The sequence below is a fragment of the Pseudochaenichthys georgianus genome, chromosome 4 (assembly GCF_902827115.2).
Source record: "Pseudochaenichthys georgianus chromosome 4, fPseGeo1.2, whole genome shotgun sequence".
In the NCBI taxonomy this organism is placed as follows: Eukaryota; Metazoa; Chordata; class Actinopteri; order Perciformes; family Channichthyidae; genus Pseudochaenichthys; species Pseudochaenichthys georgianus.
In genome coordinates, this window is record NC_047506.1 from 5810951 (window position 1) to 5832934 (window position 21984).

At 40.6% G+C, this 21984-nt stretch overlaps 1 protein-coding gene across 2 annotated transcripts in view; it reads left to right on the forward strand.

The window, feature by feature from the left end:
• The first annotated feature begins 15854 nt into the window (after nt 1-15854).
• LOC117445448 (zinc finger protein GLIS1) overlaps nt 15855-21984 on the forward strand; it is an 80385-nt gene continuing 74255 nt past the window's right edge. For both annotated transcript variants that reach the window (XM_034081155.2, XM_034081156.2), the window contains exons 1-2: nt 15855-15950; nt 16039-16356. In XM_034081155.2, the coding sequence (XP_033937046.1) occupies nt 16077-16356 (280 nt within the window). In that variant the 5' untranslated portion in view covers nt 15855-15950; nt 16039-16076. The remainder of the gene's footprint in view (nt 15951-16038; nt 16357-21984) is intronic.

Sequence of the window (21984 nt, forward strand, 5' to 3'; positions counted from 1 at the left end):
CGTATTAAACTGTATACATCCCTGGAGGTTTAGGGGATACGAAACACATTGGTGTTATCAAATTTAAAACATATAATTAATCAGGCATGAGAATCACTCACCTTTCGGCGAAATTCGCCATTTTGAATCCAAAATAGGTCGTTTTTGTGATTCATGTAGATCTGCAATAAAAATATTTTTGGGGTATGGGGGGGGTCTGGGACCCGGAGTAATCTGCGGCCGCGAGCTGTTATGTGCCATCATGACACGCATGGTGTTCTTTTTTTATATATTATAATGCAGCCCGAGCTGTGTGCTCGAGTCTTCCTGCCTGTAGGCTCTGCTGCTCCGCGATGATGGTCTAGCTTCAGCAGCCACATTAGCTACGGGTGCGTTTGTTAATATTAACTGTGCGGTCCGGAGTCACTGTGGCACAGACTGGACCGCTGGTGAACAGCTGTTATAACGGGCCGTTCAGGTGTTCAGAGCAGAGCTCCCTGTCGGAGCGCAGAGCGTGATGTGCACTGAAAAGTTTTTCTGTCGCAATATTATCGTTGAGCTAGCTAGCTAGCATACATTGTCACTATCTGCTAACGTTAGCTTTAGCCTTAGTTTTCTAATAGTTTTTTTTCATAGGCGATAAACGGAGATGGTATAAGTATAGATCTTGTACTTGAGTAAAAGTAGAAGCACTCAGATATTGTACTAGAGTAAAAGTAGAAGTACTCAGATCTTGTACTTGATTAAAAGCAGAAATACTCAGATCTTGTACTTGATTAAAAGCAGAAATACTCAGATCTTGTACTTGAGTAAAAGTAGAAGTACTCAGGTCTTGTACTTGAGTAAAAGTAGAAGTACCAGAGTGTAGGAATAGGAATACTCTGTTAGTAAAAGTACTGCATTCAAAATGTTCCTTAAGTAAAAGTAGAAAAGTATTCTCATCAAAATATAGTGAAAGTAGCGACAGTAAAAGTAGTCGTTGTGCAGATTGGTCCATTTCAGAATAATATATATGATATGTTTTATAATGATTGATCATGAAAGTGTTCTCAATGCTGGTAAAGGTGCAGCTAGTTTGAATGAATTTGTATACTGCAGGGTAGCTTGTGGATTTACTCCAGGTGGAACTAAAGTCTGATTCAACACTTGATTAGATTTCACATCATTCATCCAGATCTGTGAAGTAACTAAAGGTATTAAATACATGTAGTGGAGTAAAAGTACACCATTTACCTATGAACTGTAGAGGAGAAGAAGAACAAAGTATCAAAACATTGAAATACTTAAATAAAGTACAAGTATCTCAAAATTGTACCCAAGTATAATAATAATAATAATAATAATAATACATTTTATTTCGAGGCGCCTTTCAGGACACCCAAGGTCGCCTTACAGTGCATTTAAAAGATAAAACAGCTAAAACAAAAACGGAACACAATTTAATCGAACCGACAAGGCAATACAGCAACATAAAAGCATAAAACAGGCAAGACAAGAGTGTGGAGTGACGGAGTGAGAGGGGGATCTGTAATAGCAGGTTGAATGTGTTTTAGAGTGAGTAGGCCAGTTTAAACAGGTGGGTTTTGAGGTGGGATTTGAATGTCGTGATGGAGTCAGACTGTTTGATGTGTGGAGGCAGAGAGTTCCAGAGCCTGGGTGCGGTGCAGCTAAAAGCCCTGGCTCCCATGGTGCTAAGGCGGGAGGTGGGGACAGTCAGGAGTCCGGCTGAGGATGAGCGCAGGGAGCGGGAGGGGGTGTATTCCTGGAGGAGGTTTGAGAGATAGGTGGGGGTGAGGTTGTTGAGGGCTTTGTATGTAAGCAGAAGGTTTTTGTAGTCAATCCGGTGCTGAACAGGGAGCCAGTGAAGTTGGATGAGGATGGGGGTGATGTGGTCAGACGATTTAGTACAGGTAATGATCCGGGCAGCCGAGTTTTGAATGACTTGGAGTCTGTTGAGTAGTTTTGTGGGTAGGCCAGAGAGGATAGCATTACAGTGGTCAATCCGGGATGTGTCAAATGCATTAACCAGGATTTCGGTGCTGGATTGTGAAAGGGATGGGCGGAGTCTGGAAATGTTGCGGATATGGAAGAAGGCAGTCCGGGTGATGTTTTTTATGTGGTGTGCAAACGAAAGGGTGCTGTCCAGGATGACGCCAAGGCTTTTGACTTGGCTGGTGAAGGATACAGGGAAGCCGTCGATCATGATGCTTGGGGGTGGGGTGGTTAGGATTTTGGAGGGGGTGTTTTTTGAGCCGATGAGCAGGGCCTCAGTTTTACTACCATTTAGATTCAGGAAGTTCCTGCTCATCCAGCTCCTGATACCCTGGAGGCAGGTGGTGAGGGAGGTGGGCGGGAGGGCGGTGTTGAGTTTGGTTGAGATATAGACTTGCGTGTCGTCAGCATAGCAGTGAAAGTGGATGCCATGGTGACGGAGGATTGTGCCTAGTGGGAGGAGGTAAATGATGAATAGGAGTGGACCCAATACTGACCCCTGGGGGACACCCAGTGAAACAGGAGAACACCCTGACCTGTGGTTCCCCAGTATAGTACTTGAGTTTATGAATTTAGTTACTTTACACCAGATGCCATAAAGATAGAAAGACTCAGCCTTGCACAGAGGCATGACAATAGATTTTCAAAATGCTCAACAGTGCTGCCAAAATTATAAACTGACTGCTACACAATTAAAATAAATGCTTTTATATATTTCTATTAGATGTGACTCTTTACCATTTCTGTTATTATTAACACTGCTGCTTTAGTTGTTTTGACTGCTAAAATCCTCTGTTATTCCTCATTTTAAAGCCGATATTCCGTGGGGTCGGGGGGCTCGGGTCCTTGTCACCTTTTCCATACCTGATGAGTTTGCATCCCTGATAATACTTAGTAAGGAGGTCATAATATTTTTGACTCATGACTGAAGTTAAGTTTCTCCAGCATCTCAAAATGCATCAGATTGATGCTTTAAAATATGGAATATTCAAAATGTTCTTCCGGGGGAGTATGCCCCCGGACCCCCCTAGAGGGATAATATCCTTCTCACCTTTTTCACCCCTGACCCGTTTTCATGCCTGATTAATACATGGGTGAAAATTGCTTGTGTCCATAATGGGCAGCATTAATATACCCACATGACAGCTAAGGTCAGAAGAGCTTTATTTAACAGCTGGTCTTATGTCTGTGACCCCTCCTGTTGTTAATTGATAAGCCTGAAACATGCACTTGTCAAGGTTCAGATGCACATTTAGCAAATATGGCAGTAGCCATCGATCATCTTAAGATAAGATAAGATATACTTTATTGATCCCAAGTTGGGAAATGTTTTTGTTACAGCAGCATGTACTACTTTGTTCTACTCCACTACAATTCAGAGGTTAACCTGGTATTTTTACTCTACTACATTTATTTTTGTTACTTTGCAGATTCTGATTAATGATGTGAAATATAAACAACCCTTAAATCAGACTTTAGTTACACCTGAGTAAAATTCAGCCTTATCAGTTTGTCTGTTTTGCACATCCTCCTGTTAATATCTTTGGACGTCCTGCACTAAACTGTTTTATTGTAGAGATCACTACAGTATCTTCTTGATATTTTCTATTCTATATTTCTATCATTGACCCCTATTTTGTATGTAGGCTACTCTTAATATTTAAATGTTTTCATTAAATATAACTTATTCAACAACTACATTCAATAATGTGCTTTAACCACTAGGAGGTGCGGTTTAGACCAGTGGTCTAGTTAATAAAACATAATAATATCAAACATAATATGACTATTCACTTTATTGTGAAATTAAAACAGAACGGTAAAGGAAAATACAGTTTCAGTCTCTCGATGTGAAGCTTATGCATTGTACTATGAACCTGCATGAGGAGTTGGAAAGGTAGTTCAGAAAATCAGTAATATCTTTAAAAAATACAAAAAGTCCCTTTCTATCAGCTGTGCACCGTTATGGTGTAAATACAGACTATCTACTAATTGGATCAACTATAAAAGTCAGCCGAATTACTGTTGATACTGCAAGGAGACGTATTGTGTGAAAAGAAATGGAAGATGTTGTTTAATTGTTGATATATTTATGGTCCACGTCACGTATTCAGTTTTGGCGGCAGCTCTTCCAGTTTGTCAAAAGGTCTTCTGATCAGGGCTCTATAAATACATATCTAGAGCAGATATGTAATATGTAATGCAGCCGAACCGTGTATTACAATGCCGTTATGTGATGACTTTCAAAGAGAAAAGCAAGAACACTCAAACGTATTATTTATTTATTTTTTAAATGTTTTCCGATTTCATATCACATAAACACCATATCCCGACGTGCATTGCGGCGTGATTTTAGCCTATCAAAACCTCTGAAAAAAGAAATGTGTCTCTCAGAATCGAAAGAGAAAAACCTATGGGAAAAACACAAAAGCATTGTACACAATTTAAACCAATTAATGTCGTATAATTAACTAGGATAAACTGATGTTTTTTAGTGGATGAGTACTGCAGATATCACTGTTAAATCATTTGATCATTGGTTTTATTATGAAAACGTCGAGACTGGAAATACTGTTTTCAACCCGTAACTTTACATGGAAGCTTGCCGCATATACACGTTCTCCTGACGAAACCTCAAATCATCTTCGTAATATCTATCAAACTATAGTATAGATCCTACATATCGACTGGACGTGGATTCTAAAAGTACAATATATACTTCTCGCTAGAAATCTAATCATAAAGCGTTTTAATGGCCAAACCTATAATTTAGGATTTTACAGAGAGGGTTATTTGTGAATAAACAACCCTCTGTAACGTTTGCATTCAACGGGAGCACTAGAGGCCGACAATTTTAAAACGTAATTGTAGGTCGTATTAAGCGCTTGAACAAACAACATATTTGGTCGTAATAAGGGCTTAAACAATCGACCCATTTGGTCGTATGAGTTAGAGGACTTGTTGCGTAAGAGAGACGTAAGCGACGCCACCTCTGAGCTCCGAAGCTCTTGCCTCTAGACCAGGGGTCTTCAACTAAAATTCAAAGAGGTCCAGTTAGAGAAGATCTCCCCATGCAAAGGTCCGGAACATCAAAATGTCTAACTTGCTTCATGAATTAGTGTGATATATATTGAAGTGACCTGTAGCTTTATCAACGTCTGCATGTAATCAACAACTGACTGCCAATCAAATAAAGAAAGTACAATTCAAAAACAACTATTTATTGTCAATTAACATTACTTAAATACTGTGGATATGTGTAATGTTCCTCTCGGGCTGCATTTACAAATAAAATAAATAAAATAGCTTTTGAAAATATTAATTTTAGATAAATAAAATAAAGTGTAGCAGCAGCTTGAGTGTCCCTTTTTCTTTGTTAACCGTTTCACGTCATGACTTAACAGTTTCAGCCGATTATAGAACACTATCAGTCTTTACACATCATAACAATTGAATAGTTTTAAAGTTTCTCTTTCTTTCCCTCTTATATTGCAGTCCCTCACTCAGCTCGAGCTTGTCCTGCCAGGAGTTTGTAAATCTGGGCTGAAATGGAGTCAGGGCTATTCTCATACACATGCAGGTGCTCATTGGTTACAGTGATGCAAACACAGGTATGGTGAAAAAAGAGAGAACTATTCGAAGCAGGAAAAAACCAGCGTAATATACCATCTGACAAAGGCCTGTGTTATAATGCTTCAATTAACTGCTATTCTTTATATTATACTCAGATCAATAGGAGACAGAGATGTTAAGTTAAAAATCAAGGGTTTTTATTATTTTTTACAACATCCTCCGAGGGTCGTACAAATGATTGAACTCAACCTCTGCTTAAAAAAACTAAAATCACAGCCCATTCATTTCGCCTTTCTTTCATGCTGTGCAAAGAAAAAGCAACCTCTTAATCCAGATATCTCACCATGTAAGCATATTTTTCTTTTTGGATATTTTACAAATCACTCCCCTTTTAAACTCTATTCTTGTTATTTTTAACAACTTTTTTGTTACTGTCATATAGTATTTTATACCTGTTTTTCATTTCATATAATATTTTATACCTGTTTTTCATTTAGTCTCATTAATAACTATATTGATCATATCAAGGTGTGCCTTAACCTCACGGAGCGTCCACACTACAGCTTCAAAAAAAGCTTGGAGCTGGGCGTGTCTGGAGCTTGGGGATTTTATTCAAGCAACACGACCAACAACCAATCACATGAATCTCCCGCCCCCGACATACAGAGCAAAAAACCCCGGGGATTTTATGGGAGCAATATATATATAAACTCCCCAAACAGGCGAAAACCTACCAGTTTCACCCACTGTCTCTGCCACCTCCCTCCATGCCTGGTTCCTCCGGTTTGTATCCCGGTAGGTGAAGAGGGTCTGGTCATACAAAACCGGGTGATTTGCTACGGCGATAGTTAGTTTCTCCTCCGACTTTTTTTGAAATATAGAAATGAACGGCGGGATATCTCTCCCAGCTTAGACGCGGTTTGATTGGCTACGGCTTCAGCTGTCAGATTTTGGGAAACGGGATTTGATTGGCTGGCGCTGGCTACTCCGGCGTCTCCGGCGGAGACGGACCGCTCTGCTACCCACAATTCAGTTCGGCGAAAAAGCGAGGCTACGTGACGTCACCCCATTGAAAGTGAATGGGCAGATTGGAGTTTTCGACGCTGTCGACGCTGTAGTGTAGACGGGCCGTCACTGAGCTGAGGTTATTTGAGCCTCTCAGGAGAGAGCTCTCTTCCACCTGGTTGTAGAAAAGCTCTTTAAATTCGTTAGCATAGCTAGCTAACCAGATGCTAATAACAACAGATCGACACTGTGTTTACAACTAAAGACACAGCCACGCAAACACTGCGGCATGTGTACGGCTCCTTATGGGTATTGCAATATTTTAAGGGCTGGAGCATAGAGCGGCGTTCTGGTGCTCTCTGTCAGCACTCCTTTCAGACGAGACATATATCACGTGAAGACCTATGGTGAAGACACGTTACGCTCGTGTTGTGTTCAAGGAACCTGTCCTTGGCCATGAAAAACAGGTACTCGCGATTATTTTTGCGGTCTAGATTTCTTCTTCTTTTTTGAAGTGAGAAGTTGTCCGTCAGTCGGACTGACGGACGGACTCCCCCCCCACCCCCAAAACGAAAACTCTTCGGTTCTCCGCGAATTACATAAGTCACCCAAATCAGCGTTAAAAAAGCGGGAGGCGCCGAAAAATCCCCTAATGTATTGATTATAGCTCCGGGTCCGTATAGGTCGGCGCCTGGGTCCGGATCCGGACCGCGGTCCGCCTGTTGCCGACGCCTGCTCTAGACCGACAATTTTTTGGAGCTGGAAGTGAACCGGATTCCGGAGCTAAGAGGCGGAGCCGCTGCGGTGTGAACAGGAAAAACCGGCACTTTTCAGGCTCCGAGCCGGAGCTGAAAACGCGTTGGTGTGAAAGGGGCAACTGAGGATCTTTGTCATTCTGACAGGGAGGCACCTGCAGTTATTACACTACGCGTTACGAAATATGTGTAACTCTGTTCATAGAAAACCCACACTGCTCAAACTTCGTTACTTTTCCTAAAATTGGTATATTTATTTATTTTGGGGCGTGGGGAATGAAGAGAACAAATATATGAGCATTTTATGAGCATGGGATTTTGACCCCTCATATAAACATATGCATAATGCTGCGCTATACTTTGCGGCCACACGCCGTTGCCAAGCAACGCTTATTGTTTAGGTCCTTTGATAAGCAGGCATTCATATCATTAACTAGAACTATCTAGATCTGATGGATTTGGACATAAACGCAAGAGAAGTCTAACCGGACGCCAGAGAGAGATCAGAGATCAGATCAGCTGCTGCTGATGGAGAACAAGCAGCTCTTCTGGATCAAAGCTCCCCCGCTGTGACGGACCGTTGAGCGGAGCAAAATACACTTAAGAGTTAGACCTAACACACTTAGCTAGTTTATCTACTCTGGAACAAGCTAAACTAATTATAAATATATGTATTCTTTACTGTCGGGTCACTCATTACAGGTTCAACAAGCTGTACGAGACTGTCAGGCTGTGAGGAGAGGGAGAAGAAAAGAGAGCACCCCGTTTATTTTTCCCATTTTATTATCCAGAGTTTCTGTAAACTTTTGAATAAAGTAGTTAATCTGCAATTAGTAGTTTGTTTAAATGCATAAATTATGTTTTTTCATTAACATTAAATAAATCCCACGTACCCCCTGCAGTACTCCAACGTACCCCTAGGGGCCCGCATACCCCCATTTGAGAACCACCATAAAACTCTTTTTCCCAGTTCCCAAAATGATGTAAATAGAATTGAATGAATTTGGCAAACATTTTCCAAATGGTTTTATTATGACGCTACCTAATTATTACCTAATTGATTGGACACAGACAGACTATATAAAATAACGGCTACAGTTCTTCTAATGATTCACTTTCCCCCCCCCCCTCATTGACTTTCCTCACTTCCTTTCCTTGCTAGCAGATAACTGTCCTAGACCGTAAATAGTGATATTATTACCATTGTGTATTAAATGTTTTTACTTTACTTGATTGGTATTTGTGAAGTGATATAACTTGCTGTGCAGGGTTTCCCAAGCGTTTGTGGATTATTCAGGTAGGTTTCTGTGAAGCGCGTATCGACGCTTGTTTGCTTTTACACCAGAGATGCTGATGATAATACCTGGAGCTAAAACACAAATAAAGTATTTATTTTACATTATTCTCCAGGTTACACAAGCACATACCGTGCCTGGTTAAGCCAGTGCCACTTTGCAGATTTAGAACCCTATTATTTCCATTATTATATTATGATAAATGTTTAGACCAAATTATTGATTTTAAGTTTAAGTTACTTGCAAAACATTTGAAAAAGCCATTAAACTCACATCAGACACAACCTATTTAATGATTAAAGATTTGGATTCTAGACATTTCTTTCACTTTGACCTCAGTATTTGTTTTTTTCAAGAGTTATTCAACATATATACCAGATAACACAATAGTTAAAATGTTTGCAAGATTACATTGAGATTATAAAAAGCCATTTAATTACTGAATTGTAATAGGAAAATGTCATCATAGAATTATCAATATTCTCATTATTTTTATTTTAATAAACCAGATCTGTTATATATGGAAGCCCATTTCTGCCACTTGAAAAAAATAAAATCCCCATGAAAAGTCATAATTATGAGATAAAAAAGTCGAAATTATGAGATAAAAAGTCATAATTATGAGATAAGAAAGTCGAAATTATGAGATAAAAAGTCATAATAATGAGATAAAAAGTCATAATTATGAGATAAAAAAGTCGAAATAATGAGATAAAAAGTCATAATTATGAGATAAGAAAGTCGAAATAATGAGATAAAGTCATAATTATGAGATAAGAAAGTCGAAATAATGAGATAAAAAGTCATAATTATGAGATAAGAAAGTCGAAATAATGAGATAAAAAGTCATAATTATGAGATAAAAAGTCATAATTATGAGATAAGAAAGTCGAAATAATGAGATAGAAAGTCATAATTATGAGATAAGAAGTGTGCATGCGCTGCAGTGGCGCTGTCTTTAAAGGTCCCTTCATCACCTTGCTGCTCTCCACCATGCAAACAGCATCTATCTAGTCCTAAATAAGGTAACTATTACAGGTGACTTTTGTAAATGTTAGATGTTACATATAGCCTATATTGCAGCTAAACTACAACAATGCAGTTTATAGCTTTGACATTACCTGTTATGAACTATAATATATATGCCTATAGTTTTGTGATAACGTTCACGCCACTAATGACAATAGTGTAGGCATACTGCTGCTGTGAGTTGCTCTAACTCTAACCCGTGAACGTTACCACAAAACTATAGGCATATATATTAGATTCATAACAGGTAATGTCAAAGCTATGAACTGCATTGTTGTAGTGTAGCTGCAATATAGGCTATATTTAACATCTAACATTTACAAAAGTCACCTGTAATAGTTACCTTATTTAGGACTAGATGCTAGGGATGTGCATCTCCATCACTGAGGCCGATGCAATGCGCATCTCGATACGTTGCCACGATACGATACATTAACGATACATTTGAAACACCAGGTGATACGATACGATACGATTCACCCCTGTTGCGATACAGTTCGATACGATTTGATTCAATATTATGCGATTCAACACAATGCAAAAATAATGATACTTCAATTTGGTACGACAGAGGATTTTTGTTTTATTCCTTATATGCAGCAAATCATACATTAACAAAAAAGTGCTTTACATATTTGGTACTGCACCTCCCATCATGCCGTTTATTTTTTTAACTTTAAAAGCTCTCCAGAGTAGGCTACAGTACAATTGTATAACACCTCACAGTTAAACAATGTAAGGATGCATTGCTCATGATTAACAATGTGCAAATAACAGCTACCATAGTGCAATGCCCATACAGCTGCCAGCCTGATGTGCTTAACACTCATTCATAGGCTGACTCACCAGTGAGCAGAAAGCAGTGGGTTCTATAGGAACAATAAAGAATACAAATAACCTTTCACAAACAGGTATTTCATAACTGCTTACAGTAAGGAAGACATTTAAATTATTATTGACCGTCACAGGCTGCTGTAAACTAAACACCACTCTCTCTGACCGAACACCTCACTGAGTGATTTAACTCATATGTCTAACTTTCAGGTTTCTCTTTTCAGCCGCAGACCCCATGTCGCCTCTTTATGTGCGTCGCTAAGTTCCTCGTACTACGTGTGTACTTTAAAGCGGCTCGGCATCGTTTACAATTTGCGAGCGATTTTTCAAGTTGACTGTAGTATATAGTGCCGCGCACATATACCATCAGGACGTTACTGATGGGGTGCGGCTGCGGAGTGATACTGTGTGTATGCAAGCCCGCATCTAGGACGGATCTATAGAGGCTTCTCAATACTCAAATTTCCCCTCCTCGACTCCCCTCCTCGACTCCCCTCCTCGATACTTAGACCCGCCCACAGGAGATGCGAGCGGAGGACCGAGGAGGGGAACCGAGGAGAGAGGAGGGGAAGCAGCAGACGTTTAAAGAAATGAGAACTCCTCTCCTCTGAGCGGTCATATTAAAGCGACGTCCGTTCATTATGACGTGACAACAGCTGCATCAGCTGTCGAGTGTTTCGTCATATTTTATAATCTCTGTTAGATCAGCTGAACATTGTTCCCCCACATATTTACTTTGAGTTCATTGAGAGTGCGGTATAATGAGACAATACCAGGCTACAGATGCACACACAGACACACATATATTTATATAAATATAAGCAATTTAAAGTATGAGAGCACTCTCATAATAACGTAACACAATCAGAGACTGGATATACCCCCCCCCCCCCCCCCCCCCCCTCTCTCTAGTCGCTGAAATGGGGAATTGAAATTACGGGCCAAAAGTTGTATTTGCAAGTATTAAAAGTAAGGACATCAAACCAACTGAGACCCGTCTGTCCGCCGCATCTGCGCACTGTACAACACACACCTAGACACTGTACCACACGCACCTACACACTGTACCACACGCACCGACACTATAGGCCTACCACACACATGCTTGGAACAATCTTCAGCAAGAATTGAAACTGAGCAATCTCATTCCTCTGCATGTTTTTAAAGCTAGGCTAAATGAAATGCTTGCTGATACAATGGGCACTTGTAAATGTCTATAACTATGTATCCTGTAAATATAATGTATAATGTCCTTATTGTTTCATGTTTCATGTGGGACCTATATGCTGCAGGTCTCCCTTGAAAAAGAGATCTATGATCTCAATGGGACCAATCTGGTTAAATAAAGGTTTGAAATGAAATGAAAACACCTACAGCTCCTAAAGCATAATCAGGCTACAGCCGTTGTGTATTTTATTGTGAAGCACTAAATGTTCTTAGAAAAATATGGACTCTTTGTAGATATCTACTAAACTAAAGCAAAGAGAGTAGGTCTGTTATACTGAGTGATATATATTTTACACACTGCTCTGCTTTCTGCACGGGCCTCACAGCTGTTCTCTCTGTAAACATCGCGTTGCAATGAGAGCAGTTTCTAAAATAATATCCAGGGGATGCATGCAGAGCTGTCATTGGCTGAGATAAATCCGGCCGTGCGTCACGCCGCCACCGTTCCCGGAAATGCATCCGCGGAGGACCCGTGGAGGAACCATCAGTGTATCCTCGGTTATAGCTCCTCCAGAGAGCCTCCTCGACGCTCGATCCTCGGTCCTCGGTGTGCATTTAGAGAAATGAGACGTCCTTCAAAATGGCGCGCTGAAATTCATTTCCGGGTCACTACCGGAGGACCGAGGAGTCGAGGAGTCGAGGAGGGGAAATTTGAGTATTGAGAAGCCTCTTCTGTATCATGGCTGTAGACCTGTTGAGTAATAAAGATACCTCATACAAAGGTCTACGGATACCTTATTACTCTCCATGACCTGCGGTCAGCTATATAGCATAAAAGGACTATTACACCGTCTTTCTTGAACAATCCGAAGTGTTGCCAAACGTTTGATTTGTAGGTATTTTTCGGTGCGCTGTGTTTCTCTTTCTCCTCAACTTCCGTGTGTGTTGATAACACAAGAGGCTTCTCAATACTCAAATTTCCCCTCCTCGACTCCTCGACTCCTCGGTCCTCCGGTAGTGACCCGGAAATGAATTTCAGCGCGCCATTTTGAAGGACGTCTCATTTCTCTAAATGCACACCGAGGACCGAGGATCGAGCGTCGAGGAGGCTCTCTGGAGGAGCTATAACCGAGGATACACTGATGGTTCCTCCACGGCTCCTCCGCGGATGCATTTCCGGGAACGGTGGAGGCGTGACACACGGCCGGACTTATCTCAGCCAATGACAGCTCTGCATGCATCCCCTGGATATTATTTTAGAAACTGCTCTCATCGCAACGCGATGTTTACAGTGAGAACAGCTGTGAGGTCCTGCAGAAAGCAGAGCAGTGTGTAAAATAAATATCACTCAGTATAACAGACCTACTCTCTTTATTTGCTTTAGTTTAGTAGATATATACAAACAAAGAGTCGATATTTTTCTAAGAACATTTAGTGCTTCACATACTAAAATACACAACGGCTGTAGCCTGATTATGCTTTAGGAGCTTAGGTGTGTGTGGTACAGTGTGTAGGTGTGTGTGTGTGTGTGTGTGTGTGTGTGTGTGTGTGTGTGTGTGTGTGTGTGTGTGTGTGTGTGTGTGTGTGTGTGTGTGTGTGTGTGTGTGTGTGGTACAGTGTGTGTGTGTGTGTGGTACAGTGTGTAGGTATGTCCTGTACAGTGTGTAGGTGTGTGTGTGGTACAATGTGTGCGCAGATGCGGCGGACAGACAGGTCTCAGTTGGTTTGGTGTCCTCTGCTTACTTTTAATACTTGCAAATACAACTTTTGGCCCGTAATTTCAATTCCCCATTTCAGTCTCTGATTGTGTTACGTTATTATGAGAGTGCTCTCATACTTTAAATTGCATATATTTATATAAATATATTTGTGTGTGTGTGTCCGCATCTGTAGCCTGTTATTGTCTCATTATACCGCACTCTCAATGAATTCAAGGTAAATATGTGGGGGAACAATGTTCAGCTGATCTAACAGAGATTATAAAATATGACAAAACACTCGACAGCTGATGCAGCTGTTGCCACGTAATAATGAACGGACGTCGCTTTAATATGACCGCTCAGAGGAGAGGAGTTCTCATTTCTTTAAACGTCTGCTGCTTCCCCTCCTCTTTCCCCGGTTCCCCTCCTCGGTCCTCCGCTCGCATCTCCTGTGGGCGGGACTAAGTCTCGAGGAGGGGAGTCGAGGAGGGGAGTCGAGGAGGGGAAATTTGAGTATTGAGAAGCCTCTAGAGACTCTCGGCCTCGGGCGAAGCAAATATCCAAATCAAAGATCGTCTCTGCTGAGCGTTGACAGGATGAGGGGATTTTATATGAATGAATCGGTTTTTTACCGATGCAAAGACGCTACGCAATCGATGCATCGCGAGTTCAACCCGGTTCAACCCAAACTGTAGCCGATGTGCACTCTTTCAACCGGTGCACTCGCATCTTGAACGTTTATGCCGATGCGAATCGGTGAATCTTAACATCTCTACTAGATGCCGTTTGCATGGTGGAGAGCAGCAAGGTGATGAAGGGACCTTTGAAGACAGCGCCACTGCAGCGCATGCGCACTTCTTATCTCATAATTATGACTTTTTATCTCATTATTATGACTTTTTATCTCATAATTATGACTTTTTATCTCATTATTTCGACTTTCTTATCTCATTATTATGACTTTTTATCTCATAATTATGACTTTTTATCTCATTATTTCGACTTTCTTATCTCATTATTATGACTTTTTATCTCATTATTTCGACTTTTTTATCTCATAATTATGACTTTTTATCTCATTATTATGACTTTTTATCTCATAATTTCGACTTTCTTATCTCATAATTATGACTTTTTATCTCATTATTTCGACTTTTTTATCTCATAATTATGACTTTTCATGGGGATTTTATTTTTTTCAAGTGGCGGAAATGGGCTTCCATAGTTATAAAGCCTACTAACAATGTGCACAGATATATATTTAAAAAATCAGTATAGAGTTACAGTTAAAGGGCAGTTTATGTTTTCAGATTAATTTCATATTATATTGTGAACATTTTTGTGTCCAATCTTTTCTTGTAGCTCTTCAATCACGTGGGTTCATATTTCCAACAGCACGTGAAGGCAGCATCAGAACCAGTTGTTCCCGTTCTACTTTTTTTTCTTCGGGTTTTACAACCAGGACTTCACCTTGCACCTACTAACAAAACTCACCTGTTACATAACATATACAATTTCACTTGGCAGTTTGTCACACACGCCTTGCATTTGCACAATTATGTGTTTCAACTCTGACCGGGGTTAAGATGTGTCCTTCCAGGGAAAGGCCACTAAGAGGCGCTGCAGATCCGCATATCCAACTCTCTCAACGCTGGGTTTATCACAGGAAAGAACAATTTACACCTTCCTTTATTATGCACATTGACATTATTTGGCATTTTAATTATGAACTTTTAGTAAGCTTCGGTCCAGTATTAAATCCTATATTACAAATCCATCCTTTTGTTCTGTAGTTTTTTGCAGTTTCCTCCATGATCCAACTCAAAACGTACTCAACAAATCATGCGGTTGAAATAATAATAAGGGCAGCTCCGAAAAAACAAAGCAAATTCTCCTCAAGGTTTTTGAGGATGTGTACCTATATAAAATAATTAACTTAAATCATCCTATATGTTCTGCTGTATGATAAATAACATCCCCGTTTTCTTTTCTCAATCATACCTGTGCGTCTCAACCTCCCATTGATCTGGATTGGGCTGCAAAACAACTAAACAAAAAAAAGTGACAGCTGTTTTGTAAGTCAAGAGCCTGAGGCAATAACCATACATACATTTAAACGTAATGTAATGCACTTTATATCGATATAACCCTGCATTTGAGTGATACACATTACATGGCAATGGTTGTAGTTGTATGTGCACCAAAGCTTGGACAACACCTTTTGTTTTACCTTTTGTTTTCCATAGAGCTTTGAATGCTTGGTCAACATGCATACAGATTATAACCCCAGTAGCTCGCAATCTTCACTTCTTTGCTCAGAACCACACACAGCTGTCTTGATCCAGATCTGTCCTCCCACAGAAACACGGACACACTCTCCATTGGTGCTCCGGATTCATGCGGAGTGTGGAGCTGCCTTGCCGGGTGCCAATCAGAGAGAGGGAGAGGGAGGGGGGGGGGGGGGGGGGGGGGGAGAGACGCATGGGATGCTGATGACTGATCCTCACTGAGAGGATGCTATCGATCATGCTTGCAAGACGCTCTTCCTCCCTCTGTGATAAATATGCTGATTTGCGCAATTGGATTTGCTTCTGCTGCTCCTCATTGGCTAATTGAATAAGGTAGGTGGTACCAAATCCCTGAAGTTTTCACCAGTTGCTCCAATCTTATTCAAGTGAATGCAGTGATTTGATTATTGTTCATTCGCAGGTAATGTGAGCACACTACATGGGACAGCCGAGTGATCAATGCAGAACCCCTCAGCGTTGTTCGGGATGGTGAGCCACTGTCAGACCCAAACTTTCTCAGACTTTCCCGGCCTTTCGCTCTCCGTGTACGGCAGCAAGGCGGACCTGTGTTCGTGGAGAGCCGGCAACGGTGGTTTCGGATCGCAGATTTGCCGGAGCCCCAATGAAACCCCGACGCACATGAACTGCGCCAGCCAGAAGAGATTCAGCGCGTCCGAAGAAAAGGCGCATCATGCGGCCAAAGCTCCGCGATCGTGTCTGTCTCTCCCCCCCGTGCAAGGTAAGCCCATTAAATCCCCGTTGTATTGATGCTTTGACGTGTTTAAAAGTTGATTTAATCGAGTCACATTTAATGGAATTACGTTTGACCCCATTCAAACAAACTGTGAGGATAACGATAACATTTTCGGTCGGTTTGCCAATTTGACCAAATGTTTCAAGGTTTATTTGTGATAAAGTCCAACAATAATGTTGCTTTCACATGGCTCCTCGTGAGCATCCTTTGAAGCAGCTGTGTATTTGTGTTGAGAGCCCTGTTTGTGGATTAGGTCTGTTAATTAAACCAAGATCTCACTTCTCCTCGGCCAAATCATAAATAACACCAGAATCAAAGTCAATGCTGCACACAAAGGCCATGTGAGCGATGTACAGTGTGAGTAAAAACTGCCAAGTAAGTGTGCGTTTCCTAAGGATGTTCACAAGGCATGGCAGCGTTTTCACAGGAGGACTAGGGTGATGTTGGCTCATTTAGGTAAATATGGAGAGCTTGGCATCTTCAAGTTTAGACAGTTTAAAACAATATTTTCAATCATAATTAATTGAAAAATCACATTTTCTTTCAAATTTAGAATAATATGAATCATGGAGATCTCTTTATGAAAAGTAGAATACACTTTGACTTTGGCTCATCAGTGAAAATCATAATTTCAAAACAATTACACAGCACATATCATGCAGTGGAAACTGGGCTGAGTCCCTGCTGCTCCATCCACACAGTGTTGTTGTGAGAGGGAGGGCGGAGGTAATTACAGCCCCGTCCTAAATTATGATCAGACGGAACAGACTTTTATATTAGCAATCATCCTCGCAGCAAGAAGAGGATCAACGGATTTGATTATTGTATCTCCTCGCTAAACACAAACCATATGTCTGCTGGATGCGTCTCAGCAGATCTGTTGGAGCTCGATCAGCCCTCCATCCGCAGCATCCCGTCCAGAATGAATCGTGTCATTGTGTTTGCAACGCTTTTGAACTCACTTCCCGTAAATTGTGGGAACACGAGAGTATGTTATGCGTTTGTGCATTATGTTGAGCAGATTGACATTGCGGCACATCTGTCTGTTTGGTTTTGAGTCTGTGAGGCTTCTTACATTTCTTGTGGGTTTATGAATTACAATAGTTTTCCGCCTCCTTGAGGAGTGCGAGAAAATAACCCAACATCTCCTTCCTCACACACATACTGATCCAATTACAGATTAAAACATATTGCACACATATGATTTTCTTATTCAGTTTAATTTGTACTCCTACCTCTATCCTGTGTGAATATGAGCTGTATTCCAGGCATGTGCTGTTGTTTTATAGTCTCTCATGGTGAGAGTGCAGTATGAAAATCATCTCAGTACTCATCAGTCTTTTGTATCATGCCTCATTTCAGGCTGATCGTATTACACACTCCCATTTGGGGTTTAAACTGCATTCTCCACCATTACTTTAGATTTATACTGAAAGGAATCTTTGCCCAAACACACAGTGTAATATTAATCCTGGTGGGAGTGAGACACCGGAGGAAGAACTTACCTCAGACGGGAGATTTTACCGTGTCCCCTGCGATTGCAAAATGTGAAAAAGTACTCATAAGAAGAATACAAGTGATTCAATATTTTCTGGTAGAGGAGCTGCAGTTTACGATGGTGCACTACGAGCCATTCAGATGTCCTCTATTTATTTTGAATGTACTCTCACAAATGCAAATCTAAGGTGTTTTCAGTTTTTCTGCATCTATGTGTTTTTATACATGTAAAATTGAGTGAAAAAGTGAAAGTACGAGTCAGTGACAGAGCTGAAGTGCCGTTGTGTCAGTAGACTTTCCACAGGCTTGGATTTGATTTTGTTTACACGCCAGGTATCTTAAAGTATATAAATAAACGATAAATAAACGTATTTATTAAATACAAATCAAAGTGGCATACATGACATCTGGTGTGTAGGTTTTTCAAACCGTGTGTATTCATCTTCATGCGCGTCTGATCATCCTTACACTGCGAGTGCACTGTGCTGTGAATATTAGTGCCCACCAGCAAAGAACACATTTAGCCTGCAAAGAAAAACACTTGACCTCTCTTGAAAAAGAATATCAGGTTTGAAAGGAGTATGTACTCTAGCATCATTCGATGTGTGTGTGTGTGTGTGTGTGTGTGTGTGTGTGTGTGTGTGTGTGTGTGTGTGTGTGTGTGTGTGGTGTGTGTGTGTGTGTGTGTGTGTGTGTGTGTGTGTGTGTGTGTGTGTGTGTGTGTGTGTGTGTGTGTGTGTGTGTGTGTGTGTGTGTGTGTGTGTGTGTGTGTGTGTGTGTGTGTGTGTGTGTGTGTGTGTGTGTGTGTGTGTGTGTGTGTGTGTGTGTGTGGAAAATGTTTGAGTGCTCTGCAGTCCCAAACTCCCTCTCAGCAGATAAATGCAGAGGTCTGTTGATTCAGTGAGTAAAGAGATGAGTAATGGATATTTGGATTTAATCATTGTCGGAACGACATTGCTATGGCTGTTTCTCGTCTTATGCACACATCATCGTGACATGTTTTCTATAAAACCATACATACAAATATTTATACATGCAGTGTACACACCTGTATGCAACCACAGCAGCATCCATTGCGAGCACACACTCTGCCAGCATATGCAAAACACATGCACTAAACATACATGCCACACATTGACACTTTTTTGTGGTGAAGTGGCACCCATGTTGAATTTCCTCCAAATGACTTGGTTTACTACGTTTTCCCCAGAAGCTTTTGTGAACGTCATACTGTGGGCGATAATCTGACTGTTATGAGAAACAACCGACCATTACTGCGCCTCCTTTGAGCCTCCGCTGTGTCAAACGCTTAATGACAGCTTAGCAGTAGTTTGTGAATACTTTTGGTTGTTTGTGAGAAACACATTAAGAGCTTATGGTGAAGTCACTTATTCTAATCAAACGTGTGGTTTATTATTATTCTTTATGGAGACGGGAACGGGCAGCTGGCATTCATTTACTTTTTAACTTCACTTTAAAAGCAAAATGTTCTCTTTTTTATAAACTCTGATAATGGCTAAAATATACTAATGAATGATTATAAAAGTACCCATAAATATGGCGCTCAGTCTTACCCATAACTGGTATTCACATTTTAAAAATGTGGGTCGTTGTTTAGTGCTTTTCTTCTGGGTAAATCTTCAGATTTGTGTCCCACAAAGAAATGTTTTTACAGCTATAATTCTGGGAACATTTTTGCTTCAGCAGTTTCAAGGGGTTTTGGATTTCCTAAATTACCGTAGACTTCAGGCTTATAATTGCTTTAAGTCTGGCTGTGAAGCATGCTCATATTGTTTATTCATCCTGGATCGCAGTATTTTCCTTTGGTTTTGACTTGTTAGCCAGTTGTGACAGTGTTTAACCCATTTTGCTGAATCGGTAGTCTTTGTCAAGGACTCAAGGGTCTGTTAAGTTGTGGTTTCACAGTAGTGGTGCTTTGTTAACGTGTTGTTTTAATGCTGAAAATACAAAATAAAGGGGACTATTGATCCTACATCTGTGATGGGGAATGATTCAGCTGATGATGTAGGTGGGAAGTCTGACCACAATTTAAATTATAGGGGCGTCATATTGAATTGTGTTATGATCTTGAATCCATTTCTGTTTGACCTTCCTTTTGGAGCACTATAAAAGTAATATTCCCATGCTGTGACTATTCAAATAGTTCACTATGGTGTCATAGTGTGGCTTGGCAATCTGTATTTTTCAAGTCCAATTTGTTAAAAAGGTGAAACCCAAGCATTTTGCTTCCAACATCTTAAAAATAAGTATTTGGCTGAACATCAACATGTGAACATGAACGTCTGATATTAAAAGGAAGGTATCGGCTCACATTGCAATACTTTAATATGAGTATAACAGTAAAAATGGTGTTCTTTAATCCTGAAATATTAAATGGGCTTAGAGTTGCACATATATTTCTTTTTAAATACTTGTTTAGAAATGTTTTTATGATATGATATTTCCATGTCTAGATGTTTAATTGTATTTATTAAGTAAAGCTGTAACATGCGTCTTATTACCTGTGCCTTATTGGTGAGTACCACATTTTTTACTCTAAAAGCCGAAAATATACTTTGGCTGATATTCAAATCCTTCAGTAAACAATATATAAAAATGCTGGTTTTGCACCTCAAACATTTGGATTGCAACAATATATTAATTGTTGCTTATCTCAAGCCAAGCATTTTTTCCATGATGAATCGTAGTCGACACCAAATCACTTCCACTTCTCCTGAACTCCTCTCTGGTAAAGGGAATAATTCAAGCACCAATTATATATTTATTGAGTACAGCTAAAGTCTAACCTCCACAATCTCCACAACACTGGCGGTCAGTTTGCTAAAAGGTTAAAGCAGCTATTCCTCCCAGATGTTGTAAAAGACGGATCAAACCTCAGAGGAAACGTTTTGCTGTCACTGCTGCTACAGTAAAAGAGATTTGACCTGCTGTTGAACTGGCGGTTCACTTAGCTTCACAGCCGAGGTTAACCGCGATTTTTATTTTTCAGCAGATTGTGAATATGGTACATTTTTGCTTTTATTTGTCAGTTACACACAGTGATATTTCTCATAGAATTCGTCAACAACAACTGACTTGCACAAATCCAGACATCCTCTCTTTCTGCATTGGTGCTTCTAAATCATGTGGAACTATACATGCGGGCCTTATGCGGGTTTATGTATGCAAAAGAAATAGTAACATACTTCTCGCAAGTCAGTACATTCCCATGAGTTAAAAGAGATCTCTTCAGCCCACGTCTTTTGCGTATACCATGACCTCAGCAGTGAGTTATGGGTAAACCTGAGGGTGCTGCTTGGGAAGGGTGTTCCAGGGTGTAATGTTTGCAGCATGTTCCATTGATTCATAAAGCGGAGCCCGGTGATGATGATTCTGCAGCGGTATTCCCGTAACCGTCTAGTCTGGCCGAGGAGGGAATGCTGGGTAATGGAATGAGAGCGCTTCCTGAGTCACAGCCACTAGAGAGAGAGAGCGGGAGAACACCCCTCGTCTGGCATCTGCTCGGCTGAATCACCTCAATCAAACTTGGCTGGGAGTACGCATGACGTGTGTGGAAATCGGAGATAAGTGGTGGAGGAAGAGAAGAGTGTTGCATCAACTCGACTGAGGTTGTATTCAAAGGGAGAGGAGGAGAGTTATTGGAGGTCGTGACTGTTTCTGCTGGAATATCTGCTGATTAGTCCTCTGAAGTTGCAAAACGGAACACGTGGATGTATGAACCATTGATGTCGGAGGATAACTAAAGACAGCAAATGAGGGGGACTCCTTGTTCCTATCGTCATTCCTATCAGTCAAATGTATTTATATAGCTTACATGTATAGCACACATTTGTCTCAGGGGGATTCACAGTGTGTACAGCATTCAGCACCTTTTATTCTTAGACCCTTGCAGCGGACAAAGAACTCCCAAAGAAACTCCAATAAATTCCCAAATTAACGGGGAAAAAATTGAAGAAACCTCGGAAGAGCAACAGAAGAGGAATCCCTTTCCCAAGATGGACGTGTATAGTTAAAAAAGATGATACATTTACACAGCATACAAATGCTAACAATTCTAATGTGTATAGTATATAAAGAAAATACAAATAAAGGGAT